Raw genomic sequence first — 14428 nt, forward strand, 5'->3', positions numbered from 1 at the left:
GGGAAACACAAGAGAAGAAAAGCACCTACAAAAACAAACCCAAAACAATTAAGAAAATGGTCATAGGAACATACATATCGATAATTACCTTAAATGTGAATGGATTAAATGCTCCAACCAGAACAGAGGCTTGCTGATTGGATACAAAAACAAGACCCATTTATATGCTGTCTACAAGAGACCCACTTCAGACCTAGGGACACATACACACTGAAAGTGAGGGGATGGAAAAAGATATTCCACGCAAATGGAAATCAAAAGAAAGCTGGAGTAGCTATACTCATATCAGATAAAATAGATTTTAAAATAAAGGATGTTACAAGAGACAAGGAAGAACACTACATAATGATCAAGGGATCAATCCAAGAAGATGTAACAATTACAAATATATATGCACCCAACACAGGAGCACCTTAATACATAAGGCAACTGCTAACAGCTATGAAAGAGGAAATTGACAGTGACACAATAATAGTGGGGAACTTTAACACCTCACTTAAACCAATGGACAGATCATCCAAAATGAAAATAAATAAGGAAACAGAAGCTTTAAATGACACAATAGACCAGATAGATTTAATTGATATTTATAGCACATTCCATCCCAAAACAGCAGATTACACTTTCTTCTCAAGTGCACATGGAACATTCTCCAGGATCGATCACATCTTGGGTCACAAATCAAGCCTCAGTAAATTTAAGAAAACTGAAATCATATCAAGCATCTTTTCTGACCACAACGCTATGAGATTAGAAATGCATTACAGGGAAAAAAACGTGAAAAACACAAATACATGGAGGCTAAACAATACATTACTAAATAACCAAGAGATCACTGAAGAAATCAAAGAGGGGATCAAAAAATACCTAGAGACAAATGACAATGAAAACACAATGATCCAAAACCTATGGGATGCAGCAAAAGCAGTTCTAAGAGGGAAGTTTATAGCTATACAAGCCTACCTCAAGAAACAAGAAAAAATTCAAATAAACAATCTAACCTTACACCTAAAGGAACTAGAAAAAGAAGAAAAAACAAAACCCAAAATTAGCAGAAGGAAAGAAATCATAAAGATCAGAGCAGAAATAAATGAAATAGAAACAAAGAAAACAATAGCAAACATCAATAAAACTAAAAGCTGGTTCTCTGAGAAGATAAACAAAATTGATAAACCATTAGCCAGACTCATCAAGAAAAAGAGGGAGAGGACTCAAATCAATAAAATTAGAAATGAAAAAGGAGAAGTTACAACAGACACGGCAGAAATACAAAGCATCCTAAGAGACTACTACAAGCAACTCTATGCCAATAAAATGGACAACCTGGAAGAAATGGACAAATTCTTAGAAAGGTATAACCTTCCAAGACTGAACCAGGAAGAAATAGAAAATATGAACAGACCAATCACAAGTAATGAAATAGAAACTGTGATTTAAAATCTTCCAACAAACAAAAGTCCAGGACCAGATGGCTTCACAGGTGAATTCTATCAAACATTTAGAGAAGAGCTAACACCCATCCTTCTCAAACTCTTCCAAAAACTTGCAGAGGAAGGAATACTTCCAAACTCATTCTATGAGGCCATCATCACCCTGATACCAAAACCAGACAAAGACACTACAAAAATGGAAAATTACAGACCAATATCACTGATGAATATAGATGCAGAAATCCTCAACAAAATACTAGCAAACAGAATCCAACAACACATTAAAAGGATCATACACCATGATCAAGTGGGATTTATCCCATGGATGCAAGGATTCTTCAATATATGCAAATCAATCAATGTGATACACCATATTAACAAACTGAAGAATAAAAACCATATGATCATCTCAATAGATGCAGAAAAAGCTTTTGACAAAATGCAACACCCATTTAGGATAAAAACTCTCCAGAAAGTGGGCATAAAGGGAACCTACCTCAACATAATAAAGGCCATATATGACAAACCCACAGCAAACATCATTCTCAATGGTGAAAAACTGAAAGCATTTCCTCTAAGATCAGGAACAAGACAAGGATGTCCACTCTCACCACTATTATTCAACATAGTTTTGGAAGTCCTAGCCATGGCAATCAGAGAAGGAAAAGAAATAAAAGGAATACAAATTGGAAAAGAAGAAGTAAAACTGTCACTGTTTGCAGAAGACATGATACTATACATACAAAATCCTAGAAATGCCACCAGAAAACTAGTAGAGCTAATTGATGTGGTTGGTAAAGTTGCAGGATACAAAATTAGTACACAGAAATCTCTTGCATTCCTATATACTAATGATGAAAAATCTGAAAGAGAAATTAAGGAAACACTCCCATTTACCATTGCAACAGAAAGAATAAAATACCTAGGAATAAACCTACCTAGGGAGACAAAAGACCTGTATGCAGAAAACTATAAGACACTGATGAAAGAAATTAAATATGATACAAACAGATGGATACCATGTTCTTGGATTGGAAGAATCAGCATTGTGCAAATGACTATACTACCCAAAGCAATCTACAGATTCAATGCAATCCCTATCAAATTACCAATGGCATTTTTTACAGAAGTAGAACAAAAAATCTTAAAATTTGTATGGAGACACAAAAGACCCTGAAGAGCCAAAGCAGTCTTGAGGGAAAAAAATGGAGCTGGAGGAATCAGACTCCCTGACTCCAGACTATACTACAAAGCTACAGTAATCAAGACAATATGGTACTGGCACAAAAACAGAAACATAGATCAATGGAAGAAGCCCAGAGATAAACCCACACACCTATGGTCAACTAATCTATGACAAAGGAAAGCAAGGATATACAATGGAGAAAAGAGTCTCTTCAATAAGTGGTGCTGGGAAAACTGGACAGCTACATGTAGAAGAATGAAATTAGAACACTCCCTAACACCATACACAAAAATAAACTCAAAATGGATTAAAGACCTAAATGTAAGACCAGACACTATAAAACTCTTAGAGGAAAACATAGGAAGAACACTCTTTGACATAAATCACAGCAAGATCTTTTTTGATTCACCTCCTAGAGTAATGGAAATAAAAACAAAAATAAACAAATGGGACCTAATGAAACTTAAAAGCTTTTGCACAGCAAAGGAAACCATAAACAAGACGAAAAGACAACCCTCAGAGTAGGAGAAAGTATTTGCAAATGAATCAACGGACAAAAGATTAATCTCCAAAATATATAAACAGGTCATGCAGCTCAATATTAAAGAAACAAACAACCCAATCCAAAAATGGGCAGAAGACCTAAATAGACATTTCTCCAAAGATGACATACAGATGGCCAAGAAGCACATGAAAAGCTGCTCAACATCACTAATTGCTATAGAAATGCAAATCAAAAGTACAATGAGGTATCACCTAACACCAGTTAGAATGGGCATCATCAGAAAATCTACAAACAACAAATGCTGGAGAGGGTGTGGAGAAAAGGGAATCCTCTTGCACTGTTGGTGGGAATGTAAACTGATACAGCCACTATGGAGAACAGTATGGAGGTTCCTTAAAAAACTAAAAATAGAATTACCGTATGATCCAGCAATCCCACTACTGTGCATATACCCAGAGAAAACCATAATCCAAAAAGACACATGCACCTCAGTGTTCATTGCAGCACTATTTACAATAGCCAGGTCATGGAAGCAACCTAAATGCTCATAGACAGACGAATGGATAAAGAAGTTGTGGTACATATATTCAATGGAATATAACTCAGCCATAAAAAGGAATGAAATTTGTTCATTTGAGTCATTTGTTGAGACGTGGATGGATCTAGAGACTGTCATACAGAGTGAAGTAAGTCAGTAAGTCAGAAAGAGAAAAACAAATATCGTATATTAACGTATGTACGTGGAACCTAGAAAAATGGTACAGATGAACCGGTTTGCAGGGCAGAAGTTAAGACACAGATGTAGAGAACAAACGTATGGACACCAAGGGGGGAAAACCGTGGGGGGGTGGTGTGCTGAATTGGGTGATTGGGATTGACATGTATACACTGATGTGTATAAAACTGATGACTAAAAAGAGCCTGCTGTATAAAAAAATAAATAAAATAAAATTTAAAATAAATAAATAAATAATAGAGACCAGGCTGAGGAAGAAAGGAAGAAACAGTGTGACTTGAGAAGGGCCCATCGGCAAGCCAAGATTCTGGCAGCCATTATGGCAGGACCTAACCCACCTCCTGGTCACCCCAAAGGTACTTCCAGAAGGCTCCACCAGGTAAAGGAGCCTGTTTTAGCTGTGGGAGCCCCAAAGACTGGAGCAAGGAATGCCCAGGAAATAGGTCCCAGCCTCTACCCAAGATGCCATGCCCGCTCTGTAAGAAGATGGGTCACTGGAGCAGGGAAGGGCCCTCAGCTCCAAAGGGAGCAGGGAAATTCCCCCTTGCCAGTCATGTCAGTGGTTGATTGATGAGACCTGGGACCTCCCAAGGCTCCTGAGAAGACAGTCATAATCACAAGGGAGGAACCATGGGTGACCACTGACATGGCAGGTAAACTTGTCCAGTTTCCAGTGGGCAGGGAAGCCACTTACTCTGTCCTGACTTCTCACGCTGGGCCTCTCGCCCCTGAAACTTGCTGTATCATTGGGGTAGAAGGTAGGTTAAAGCTGAAACTTCTCACCACTCCTCTACTTTGCACCTGGGGAAAGACCCTTATAACTTACAAGTTTCTTGTCATGCTTGAATGCCCTAGCCCATTATTGGGAAGAGACTTTCTTTCAGCCTTGGGGGCAACTTTTACTCTCCCTGAAAACCAAAACCAAGGCCTATTTTTGGCTGGACTATGCATTATACAAGACATGGACAGTCCGGCCCCTAATATTTCCCCAGAAATTGAAAAACTTACAGATCCACAGGTCTGGGAATCAGGGAATCAATCCCAGGACCGGCAAAATTTGCCACTCCTTAAAAATCGTCTTTTAAAGGAGGCTAATATCTTCCCTTCCAGGTGTCGGTACCCCATAAAACCAGAGGCTCGACAAGGACTCAAGCCCCAGATCTCAAAATTCATCAAATGTGGGCCTTTGGTATCAGGCCCGTCTCCTTGTAATGCTCCAATCCCACCTATCCTCAAACCAAATGGGGACTATAGAGTGGTCCAAGATCCTCAAATCATAAATGAAGCTATGATTCCTCTCCATCTGACTGTTCCCAATCCATACGCGATCCTTACTCAGACCCCAAAGGACACAGCATGGTTTATAGTCCTTGATCTTAAAGATGCCTTCTTCTGTATACCTGTTCACTCTGATTCCCAATACCTTTTTACCTTTGAATGGACTGATCCAGACACCAATATGACCCAACAATATACCTGGACTGTCCTTCCCGAGGGATTCTGGGACAGACCACACCTGTTTGGCAACGCCCTAGCAAAGGAACTTAAGGAACTTACATTAGAGATGTGGGCATTATTACACTATGTAAATGACCTCCTTCTTTTCAGCCCCTCGGAGGAAGCCTCAGACCAAAACACTGTACAGGCCCTCAGTTTCCTGGGCTCGGGGTAAAAGGTACCCCAAGCCCAAATCTCCTCCCACAGAGTCACCTACGCGGGACGTGTTGTGGTCTAAGCCCGGGAAAGTGGCCCCTTACGACCCGGCGTGAGGAGGCAGTCCTCCACTGACAGCCACCACACACAGAGACAGCTCAGAACCTTCTTAGGGATGGCTGGATTTTGAAGGATTTGGATCCCTGGGTTTGGTCTCATGGCAAAGCCATTATATGAGGCCTTCAAGGGACTAGACACAGAACCTGTAGATTGGATGGGCAACTTACAAAGAGCATTTGATCAGATGAAGACCGTCGTGACTAGTGCCCCAGCCCTAGGGATCCCAGATCTAAACAAGCCCTTTACTCTGTTTACCTCAGAAAAACAGGGAATAGCCCTGGGAATTCTCACCCAAAAGGTGGGACCAATCCCATGGTCGGTGGCATATCTCTCCAAGCAATTGGACCCAGTGGCCTCGGGATGTGTCTGAGAGCTGTAGCGGCCACAGCCCTGCTAACTGAAGAGGCCACAAAACTCACCATGGGGCTTCCCTGGTGGCGCAGTTGTTGAGAGTCCACCTGCCGATGCAGGGGCGTGGGTTTGTACCCCGGTCCGGGAAGATCCCACATGCTGCGGAGCGGCTGGGCCCGTGGGCCGTGGCCGCTGGGCCTGTGCGTCTGGAGCCTGTGCTCCGCAGCGGGAGAGGCCACAGCAGTGAGAGGCCCGTGTACCGCAAAAAAAAAAAAAAAAAAAAAAAAAAACAACTCACCATGGGTCAACCCCTTAGAGGTATTGACGCCACACTCGATACAGGGAATACCAGAAATTAGGGGACACCAATGGCTGACTGGAGGTCCTGTCACAAAATATGACGCCTTCCTTCTTAACTCTCCTGAAGTGACCTTTAAGGCATGTCAGACCCTAAATCCAGCCAGCCTTATACCAATAGAAAGCCCAGAGGAATTACCTCATTCTTGCACTGAGACCATCGAACAGGTGTACTCTAGTAGACCTGACCTTAGGGACCAGCCTCTCGATGACCCTGAAGCTGTCTGGTTTACTGATGGAAGCAGCTATGTATAAGAAGCGTCCAGAAGGCAGGGTGCGCCAGAGTAGATCTACGTAAGATCACAGAAGCTGGTGTCCCGCCACCTCAAATCTCAGCACCAAAAGCCGAGCTTATAGTTCTAGCTCAAGCTCTCAGGCTAGGGAGCGACAAGAGGATCAACATCTATAGCGATTCTAAGTATGTATTTTTTGGTGTTACATGCATATGCTGCCATTTGGAAGCACAGAGGACCCCTAACTGCATGGGATTCCCCAATCCAGCACTGCCAGGAGCTCTTAGAACTCCCAGAGGCAATACAAGACTCCAAGGAGGTGGCAGTTACTCACTGCAAGGGACATCAGAAAGGAAACTCAGACATAACAAAAGGAAACAACCTGGCAAAGAGTGTAGTTCTTGTAAAACCCCTTTTACCTGGGCTGCCTTGCTCCCCCAGGTACCAACCCACAACCCGCTTTCGTCACCTCAGTACACAATCAAGGAAATACAGTGGGCTAGAACTAGGGGATACCAAAAAGGCCCTGATGGCCGGTGGATTAAGGAAAAACAATACTACTGCCCAGAGCATTACAGTGGAAATTTTTTTAATCACCCCATGACTCCTCTCATTTGGGAAGGGATGCTTTGATGAACCTGGTAGAGAAAGTCTTCTCTGGAATGGGCCTTTCTAGAGTATCCTAGAGGTCATAGGGCCTGTAATATATGACACCATAGTAAGCCGGGGGGAAACTAAGGCCTCCACTTCTCCAGCCCATCCAAAGAAAAGGAATCTATCCAGGTAGGACTGGCAAACAGTCTTTACCCAGATGCCATCCTCCCAGGGGTATAAAAACCTCCTGGTCTTTATTGACACTTATACTAGATGGGTGGAAGCCTTTCCGACAAGGAAGGACCAAGACAGCTCAGAAGTACTGAAGGCATTCTTAACGGAAATAATTCCTTGGTTCAGCCCTGCATGGTGTTTACAAAGTGGTAACAGCCCCTCTTTCGTGGCCAGGGTTTTACCCAACAAACCTCCAGTGCCCTGGGCATCTGCCAGCACCTCCATTTGCCTGGAGGCCTCAGTCATCGGGAAGGTGTAAAGGGCAAATTACACTTTGAAAAGAACCCTGGCTAAACTGTGTCAAGAGATGTCGTCAGAACCGTGGCCTATAGCCCTCCTGAGAATCAGGGTGGACCTAAAACGGGGCTAAGGCTCAGGCCCTTTTGAAATGACTGATGGTAGGCCCTTTTTACCTGCAGATATTTTGGTGGACACTGACACCAATGAGCTCACTAAGTAACTGATTAATCTGGGACAAGTCCAAAGGGCAATTTCAGAATCTGGAAATCAGATTTTACCAGCCCCAGCCAAGAACCTGACCCCATTCAGGTTCAGCCAGGAGATTTTGCCTCCTAAAAACATGGAGATGAGGGTCCCCCTCTGAACAATTACTACCCAGTGGAAGGGGCCTTACTAGGTCCTTAGCACTCCTACTGTAATGAAAGTATGGGGAGTCACTAGTTGGGTGCACCTTTCTAGAATCAAACCTACCCTTCCCCTGAGTCTTCAGAGGACACAGAGGATCCTGGACGGCCAGAAGAGTCCGATGGTTGAGTGAACCTCTTCAACACACCGGAAACTGTTATTTAACAAGGACATAGAAACTTCGCAAATTCAAGGCTGAGAACCCACAGTCACTGTTTGCCTTTTGCCTCCTGTTACCCCAGTCCACCCACAAATTAACTACTATGCTCTGGTGGATATGGATGCTTATTACCTTCCTCTCGGTCCTTCTTACTCTCATTATCCTCTGTGGGTGCCCCCTTGGTGCAGCACCTATACCCGAGGGGGCTCTACTCAGTCCATGCTGGGTTCAAAAAGGACTGTTCACTTTTAGCTCACCTCCGCCATCATGAGGTCGTTATTCACCCTAACCTTTCTCTCCCGCTTTTGGGTGTCCACACTAGGGAAATGGGAATTTAATGCAATAGTAAATCTCTCAAGAATTGCAGTCCATGGAGAAAATCTATTCCGGTGCTGGATCTGTTATCCCCACCTTCAGAGTGACACGTACGGATTAAAGGTATGACATTTTATGCCTAAGAATGACAACCTCACTCTCACCCTGGTCAACGGTTCTGCTAAACCTATCCCTCTTGAAGTTCAAATCCCGTCCCTAATGCAGCGTCCATGCTTGGATCTCACCCCTCACATTAATATTTCTAACCAATACCAAGTACTCACTCTCAAGTGCAATGAGTCTAGCCTGTGTTGCTGCCCCTGCCCCTAGTGACCAGTGGAAGAGGGAGGGAAAACGCCAGTTGTCCGGCATTTACAATATGGCCCTCCTGAGGCCTACAGAAAAGTCCCCTCACCTCACGACCCCTCTTGTAACAGTGGTCTCTCTCCTCAAGCCGCATGGGTACACCCTCTTGGGCAAACCACGTACAGAATGGCTCAGCTCTTCAGAAGTGCGCCAGGCATGCACTCCCCCAGACGCCTGTCCCTCTGTGGCCTGAACATAAACCAGCTGCCTTCTCAGAACAACCTCAGCTCTCCTTCCCCTCCCCAGGATTGGCTGTGGCCTTTCCTTGGATAGATAATGCCCTGCTTGCAGGACAGTGAACGCTAGGCCAACTGAGTAATCAGATGAACCTAGGTGTAACCATCCATAATATCTGCCACTCCTGAAATAAGAGGCTGAAATAAGAGGCTGATTGGGCCTCATCCTGGCAGGAACTGGAGCAGCTGTTGTTTGGTGGCCCCATGGGCGGCTTTGCCTACCTTGAGGCAATGCTTTGTAACCTGCCAGATATTCTGTCTACTCTGGCCAGGACCATGGGGGAATCCCCCCTTTATTTCCTAGCAAGTGTGGTGATGGATAATAGACTGGCCCTGGACTCTCTGCTAGCTGAACGGGGAGGGGTATGTGCAGTAATCAAAAAAATGTGCTGCACCTACATCAACACCACTGACCAGGTGGAAGAAGATATCCAAAAGAGACATGAACAGGCCCAATGGCTACACACTTGTGGAAAGGGTAACCCCAGTGCCAGCTCCACATGGACTGCAATCAGAGGGGTATCACCAAACATGACCTGGTTCCTACCCCTGATTGGACCTCTGACTGCAATAATATTTTTGCTGATTTGGGGACCCTGCCTTTTTAATCTCCTGTTTGTTAAGTCTGTTTCTTCAGGTCACAACAGTGTCACCTACAGATGATGGTATGCCAGGGATTTCAACCCATCCTGCATGAACATGGGGGCCATCAACATCCCCTGGACAGGGCTGCAGCCTCCTTCTACTCCCCACTCTCCATCTCTGCCACTGTACATGACCCTGAGACCTCCTATCTCCGACAGGGAGCAAGGTGATCTGGACCCCACTGGTAGGGACAATGCCCCTGCTCAGCTTGAAGCAGCTACAGAAGACAGACCATCGACCCTTTGACCCTTAAAAGATTTTAAGGGTCCAGACTCCTCGAGGGGGGAGACGTTAGAGCAGGCAGCTAGACAGACATGAGCAGAGGAGGGAGGCACAGGTCATGTGACAGGAGACCAGAATACATCTTGCAATGACAGGGGTTCTAGGGGCAAACACAGAAAAGCGGGAACCTCCGGGCTGACAGGAGACCATATATCTTGTGAAGACAAGGGTCCTAGAGGCAAACAAAGAAAGGCAGGAACCTCCTGGTCGGAATGTAACCTTTTGCTCATTATGCCCTCATTACAGTAGAATTAGCATTGCAACCAGAGCAGTACCCATCATGCACCGGCACCATGACAGATCCGAGCAAAGCCAAATAAGGACAGAAACTCCCCCTCCTCTCGGGAAGGTGGACCTGGGATGAAAACCAGGAAATTACCCCCCAAACCCCTCCCTCCTTGATGAATATTCTGCCCAATCACTTTCACACCCTGTATAACCAGCTTGCCGAAAGGAACTCACTGCTGCTCACCTGAGCCTGCCTGCGCTCCCTCCTGAGTTTGTACTGTCACTCAATAAATCCTTTGCTTACTTGGCCTCTCAGTCTCAGCTCTGAATTCTTTCTACAAAAAAATAAGAACCTAACCTCCAGCAACAGTATCAAAGGCTAAAACCTTCAAGTATAGGTTTTCATCCATTCATGAATGATCTCTATGTTACTAAGGAAGACAGATATTAGGGAGAAAGAAATATGCTTCACTTGTGGAGGGAGAGAAATAAGAAAAAAAAAATACACCTGTCCTCTTAGTTAGAACAAAACAACCATATCTATATCCCCTGGTGCTGTTGTCAGAGGTTCACTACTGGACTGGAAGAAATGTGGGTGTGACCTAGAATAACTGTACATCTTACACCAACTGACTTCCTCCAGTACTATTCTTCCAGAGAGGAAAAGATGAACCTCCTTGGGCAATTTGCTGAAAAAGGCCCACAACTAACACTGATGCAGTTTAAATTTTACGTCCTTTTCTAAAAGTCAAAGTAATGAGTGTTTTTAGAGCCATGACCACCTTCAAACAGGAATGATTAAAAAAAAATATCCTGAGCATGTTGGTCACCTCGAAGGCAGGGAAAAGGGAAAGTTGTTTAACACCCACTTTACATTCATTTGCAAGGCACTCATTACTCTTCTGGCAGGAGAATGACCTCACGGACAAGCTGTTGCATGTGTTTACTTCCCTGTGTCTGAGCAGCGCTCACTGGTGTGTGCGATCACGCCTGGACGTCGGGATGCTACTCTTTGCTCTCAGGTGTGGTTTACAGCTGGCTTCTCTACTCCCTGTATCTGGGAGACAAACCTAGGCCACAGCCCACAGTGCAGAGGAGCTGTGGGTGGCAGTTTGAGAACATCTGGAAGGGGAAAGGTTTTCCACTGATAGCTTCTCTGTGTTGCAAAAATCATGCTCTATGTGCCTTTGTGCCCATGACAATTATATTGGGCAAAATGAGTTTTAGCTATGGAGTATTCCTGGTGATTAATAAAGTTAATTACAGGATCTAGCTCACTCAAGAAGACTTCATTTTAATTATACTTCTTTAATATTTTGACATAGGTATCCAGCTAAAATCAACTCTTTGATTTTCACAGCACTTTATTTATCATTCACGTAAAAGCCACAGAAATAGAAATACTGATGGAGAGCCCAGTATAATCTTTATTCCGCATAAGGTGAATGAAGTATGTTTTAAAATATACTAAACGAAATTTATGTGGCAAAAGTATAATATTTTTCTAAGTCCTCCAAAGATAGCTTAGTCACAGCTTCTTACCTTTGATGGAGGGTCTGGCACTGAAGCTGGAGGTTCTGGAAGCCTGAGGAGTAAAAAATAAAAATCACAGTCATGGTTTTCCATAGACAAGCAAACAGAAAACCTGGGCCAACTTCAGACTTAGTAAGTCCTACTTTCATCTAGTAGTTTCACCTCCATATATCTTAATGCTCAACCACCTCAGTGGAAAGACTGAACTTTCTCTAAGTGAATAAATGTTCATTTGCCTCCTTAATTCTAAGTATTGGAATTGTCTGAGCTAAAAAACAAAATGAGAAGTCATTTGCTGAAATGGACTTGCTTTTCTTTAGCCTCTAAAAATCTGCATTTTGGTACTGTATTTTTTCATCATAAATGATGAATCTAGAATATATATAAAAGTGAAAATTATTTTAACTGTTGACAAAAAGTCATACAAACTTTACTTTTCTTCTATTAAAGTTTAATTGACATATCTTTCTCCTCAAGTCTTTAACCAAAACTTAAAAATTTCAGCAGTAAAGAATATAAAAAAGTAATGGAATACAAAGACATAAGGTCTCTAACAAGATAAGCAGGTACAAAGAAATCCAGGAAAATATTAAACAGAAGGATATGTTTATCAATTCAAAGCAGGCTTTCAACATACTATACTACTATACTACAGAAACCAGTATCTACTAAATGTTTTTTTAAAGTAGGACCTAAAATGCAATTTGCTAAAAACAGCAACTGTATCTATTAAAAAGTCATCTTATATTCATGTATCAGAGGAAAAAACTATTATAAGAATTAAGAAAGGCTATTAAATCATCACACACATGAAATCTGAACAACAGTTGCTAAAATACAGAAAATAAACATTTTTGTCAGCCTAAGATAAAGTCTTTCTATTTTATTAAAGACCATTATGAAGGAAGGAACACAAAGCAAGTCATTCTCAAACCCTTCTTCCCCCTGAAAGGCACAGATTGTGTTTCATTCTTCATTGAGTTCCAAGTGTTACGCATAATAAAAATACTCAGTGAACATCTAATGATAATAAAAATGGTACAAAACCTTTAAATATAACTTTCAAAAATATTATATTCTGCCATCTGCTCTTTCCTTCCCACAAACCAAATTAGTTAAGTCTGGCTGGGGATAAAATTTTAACACAGTTCACCCTCTAATATCAAAACAACTGATAACGCCAATCCTAACACTCAGGGGTTCCTACAACTACAAATGGTTCCTACAAACCATTAAATCAGTTTGTTCCAATCAAAAAACTATCCATTAAAAATCACCTCCAAATCATACAGTCTATGACATAACTCAAGAATAATCTCTTATCAGAAAAAGTGATATAAGCCACAAAGAAACCCTATTTCTTGGAAACCAAGAAGCACAATTATGCTTAATTATGACTAAAGCTGAACCATACTTACTTTAAATATTTAGATAAGTCATCACTTAATTCTTTAGGGATGTAATCAGATATCAGACCATGGGCATAACGAATATAATCCTCTGAAAGAAATAGAATGGAGAACGAAAAAAAAAATTAGTAATAATTATGGCAGTTTCACAGTCAAATTGACCAGAGTTCAAATTCTGTCACTGTCTGGACTTAGAGAGTCACGTAAGCTTTTTTTGTGAAACGGGGATGCTCATATCTATCTATCACAGTAGTGGGGTAATCTGATGGATGGATATGTAGGATGATATCAAAGATATGATGAGATAATCAAGCACAATACAGTAGATGCCCACTAAATAACAGGTAAAAACTCAGGGTTCTTTTCTTAGCTGAGGCCCTTGAATACAAATAAAGTTCAAAAATCAGATGTGGGCTTCCCTGGTGGCACAGTGGTTGAGAGTCCACCTGCTGATGCAGGGGACACGGGTTCGTGCCCCGGTCCGGGAAGATCCCACATGCCGCAGAGTGGCTGGGCCCGTGAGCCATGGCCGCTGAGCCTGCGCGTCCGGAGCCTGTGCTCCGCAATGGGAGAGGCCACAACAGTGAGAGGCCCGCGTACCGCAAAAAAAACCCCCCAAAAACCAGATGTAACAATATGAAATATTCATGTCTTTTTAAAAGACTAATCTTTTCTAGGTCTGTTTCAATATGAAATAAATCTAATTATTGAACAGTAAATGAGTATGCTCATTTAAGAGAAATAATACATGATATGTCTCTATTAAGTACTTGCTTTATAAGAGTCCTGAATGTTATATATACTCCCAAACTAATAAAATGCCTTAAAAAATAGAAAAAACAAAACTCAGCAGAGAGTATAATCATTACTTCTAAAGCATTTGGATTCTGAGTACTAAAATGAAACTCTGGTATCAATTAAATACAGAACATAAGAGAAAATCTGTTTTAAAGCTCTGTTCCTTAATTCAGTATTTTTTGTAGAATACTAGGGGATAATCAAACTTAATAGATGGGATAATCACAAGGGGATATAAACTACCAAAAGCAATATCCCAGGTTTGTTGCTGGGATATTCATTTTCTTCTTTTCTTCCTTTCTCTTCTACCTTCAATGTTAGGATAACAATTTGCTTCAGTATTAGAAAATGACTGCTGCCTGGTCCACCTCATCTCAAAAAGTCTTCAGTAAGACATTTTCACTGCCAGCAC

At 42.2% G+C, this 14428-nt stretch overlaps 1 protein-coding gene across 5 annotated transcripts in view; it reads right to left on the reverse strand.

Annotated features, from left to right (window-relative positions):
* RNASEH2B (ribonuclease H2 subunit B) overlaps positions 1-14428 on the reverse strand; it is an 84422-nt gene that overhangs the window by 21613 nt on the left and 48381 nt on the right. For all 5 annotated transcript variants that reach the window (XM_081215160.1, XM_081215161.1, XM_081215157.1 and 2 more), the window contains 2 exons: positions 13228-13309; positions 11819-11861 (listed from right to left, as the gene is read on the reverse strand). In XM_081215160.1, coding sequence (XP_081071286.1) covers positions 11819-11861; positions 13228-13309 — 125 coding nt within the window. The remainder of the gene's footprint in view (positions 1-11818; positions 11862-13227; positions 13310-14428) is intronic.

Source organism: Mesoplodon bidens (assembly GCF_964165515.1).
Source record: "Mesoplodon bidens genome assembly, chromosome: 17".
In the NCBI taxonomy this organism is placed as follows: domain Eukaryota; kingdom Metazoa; phylum Chordata; class Mammalia; order Artiodactyla; family Ziphiidae; genus Mesoplodon; species Mesoplodon bidens.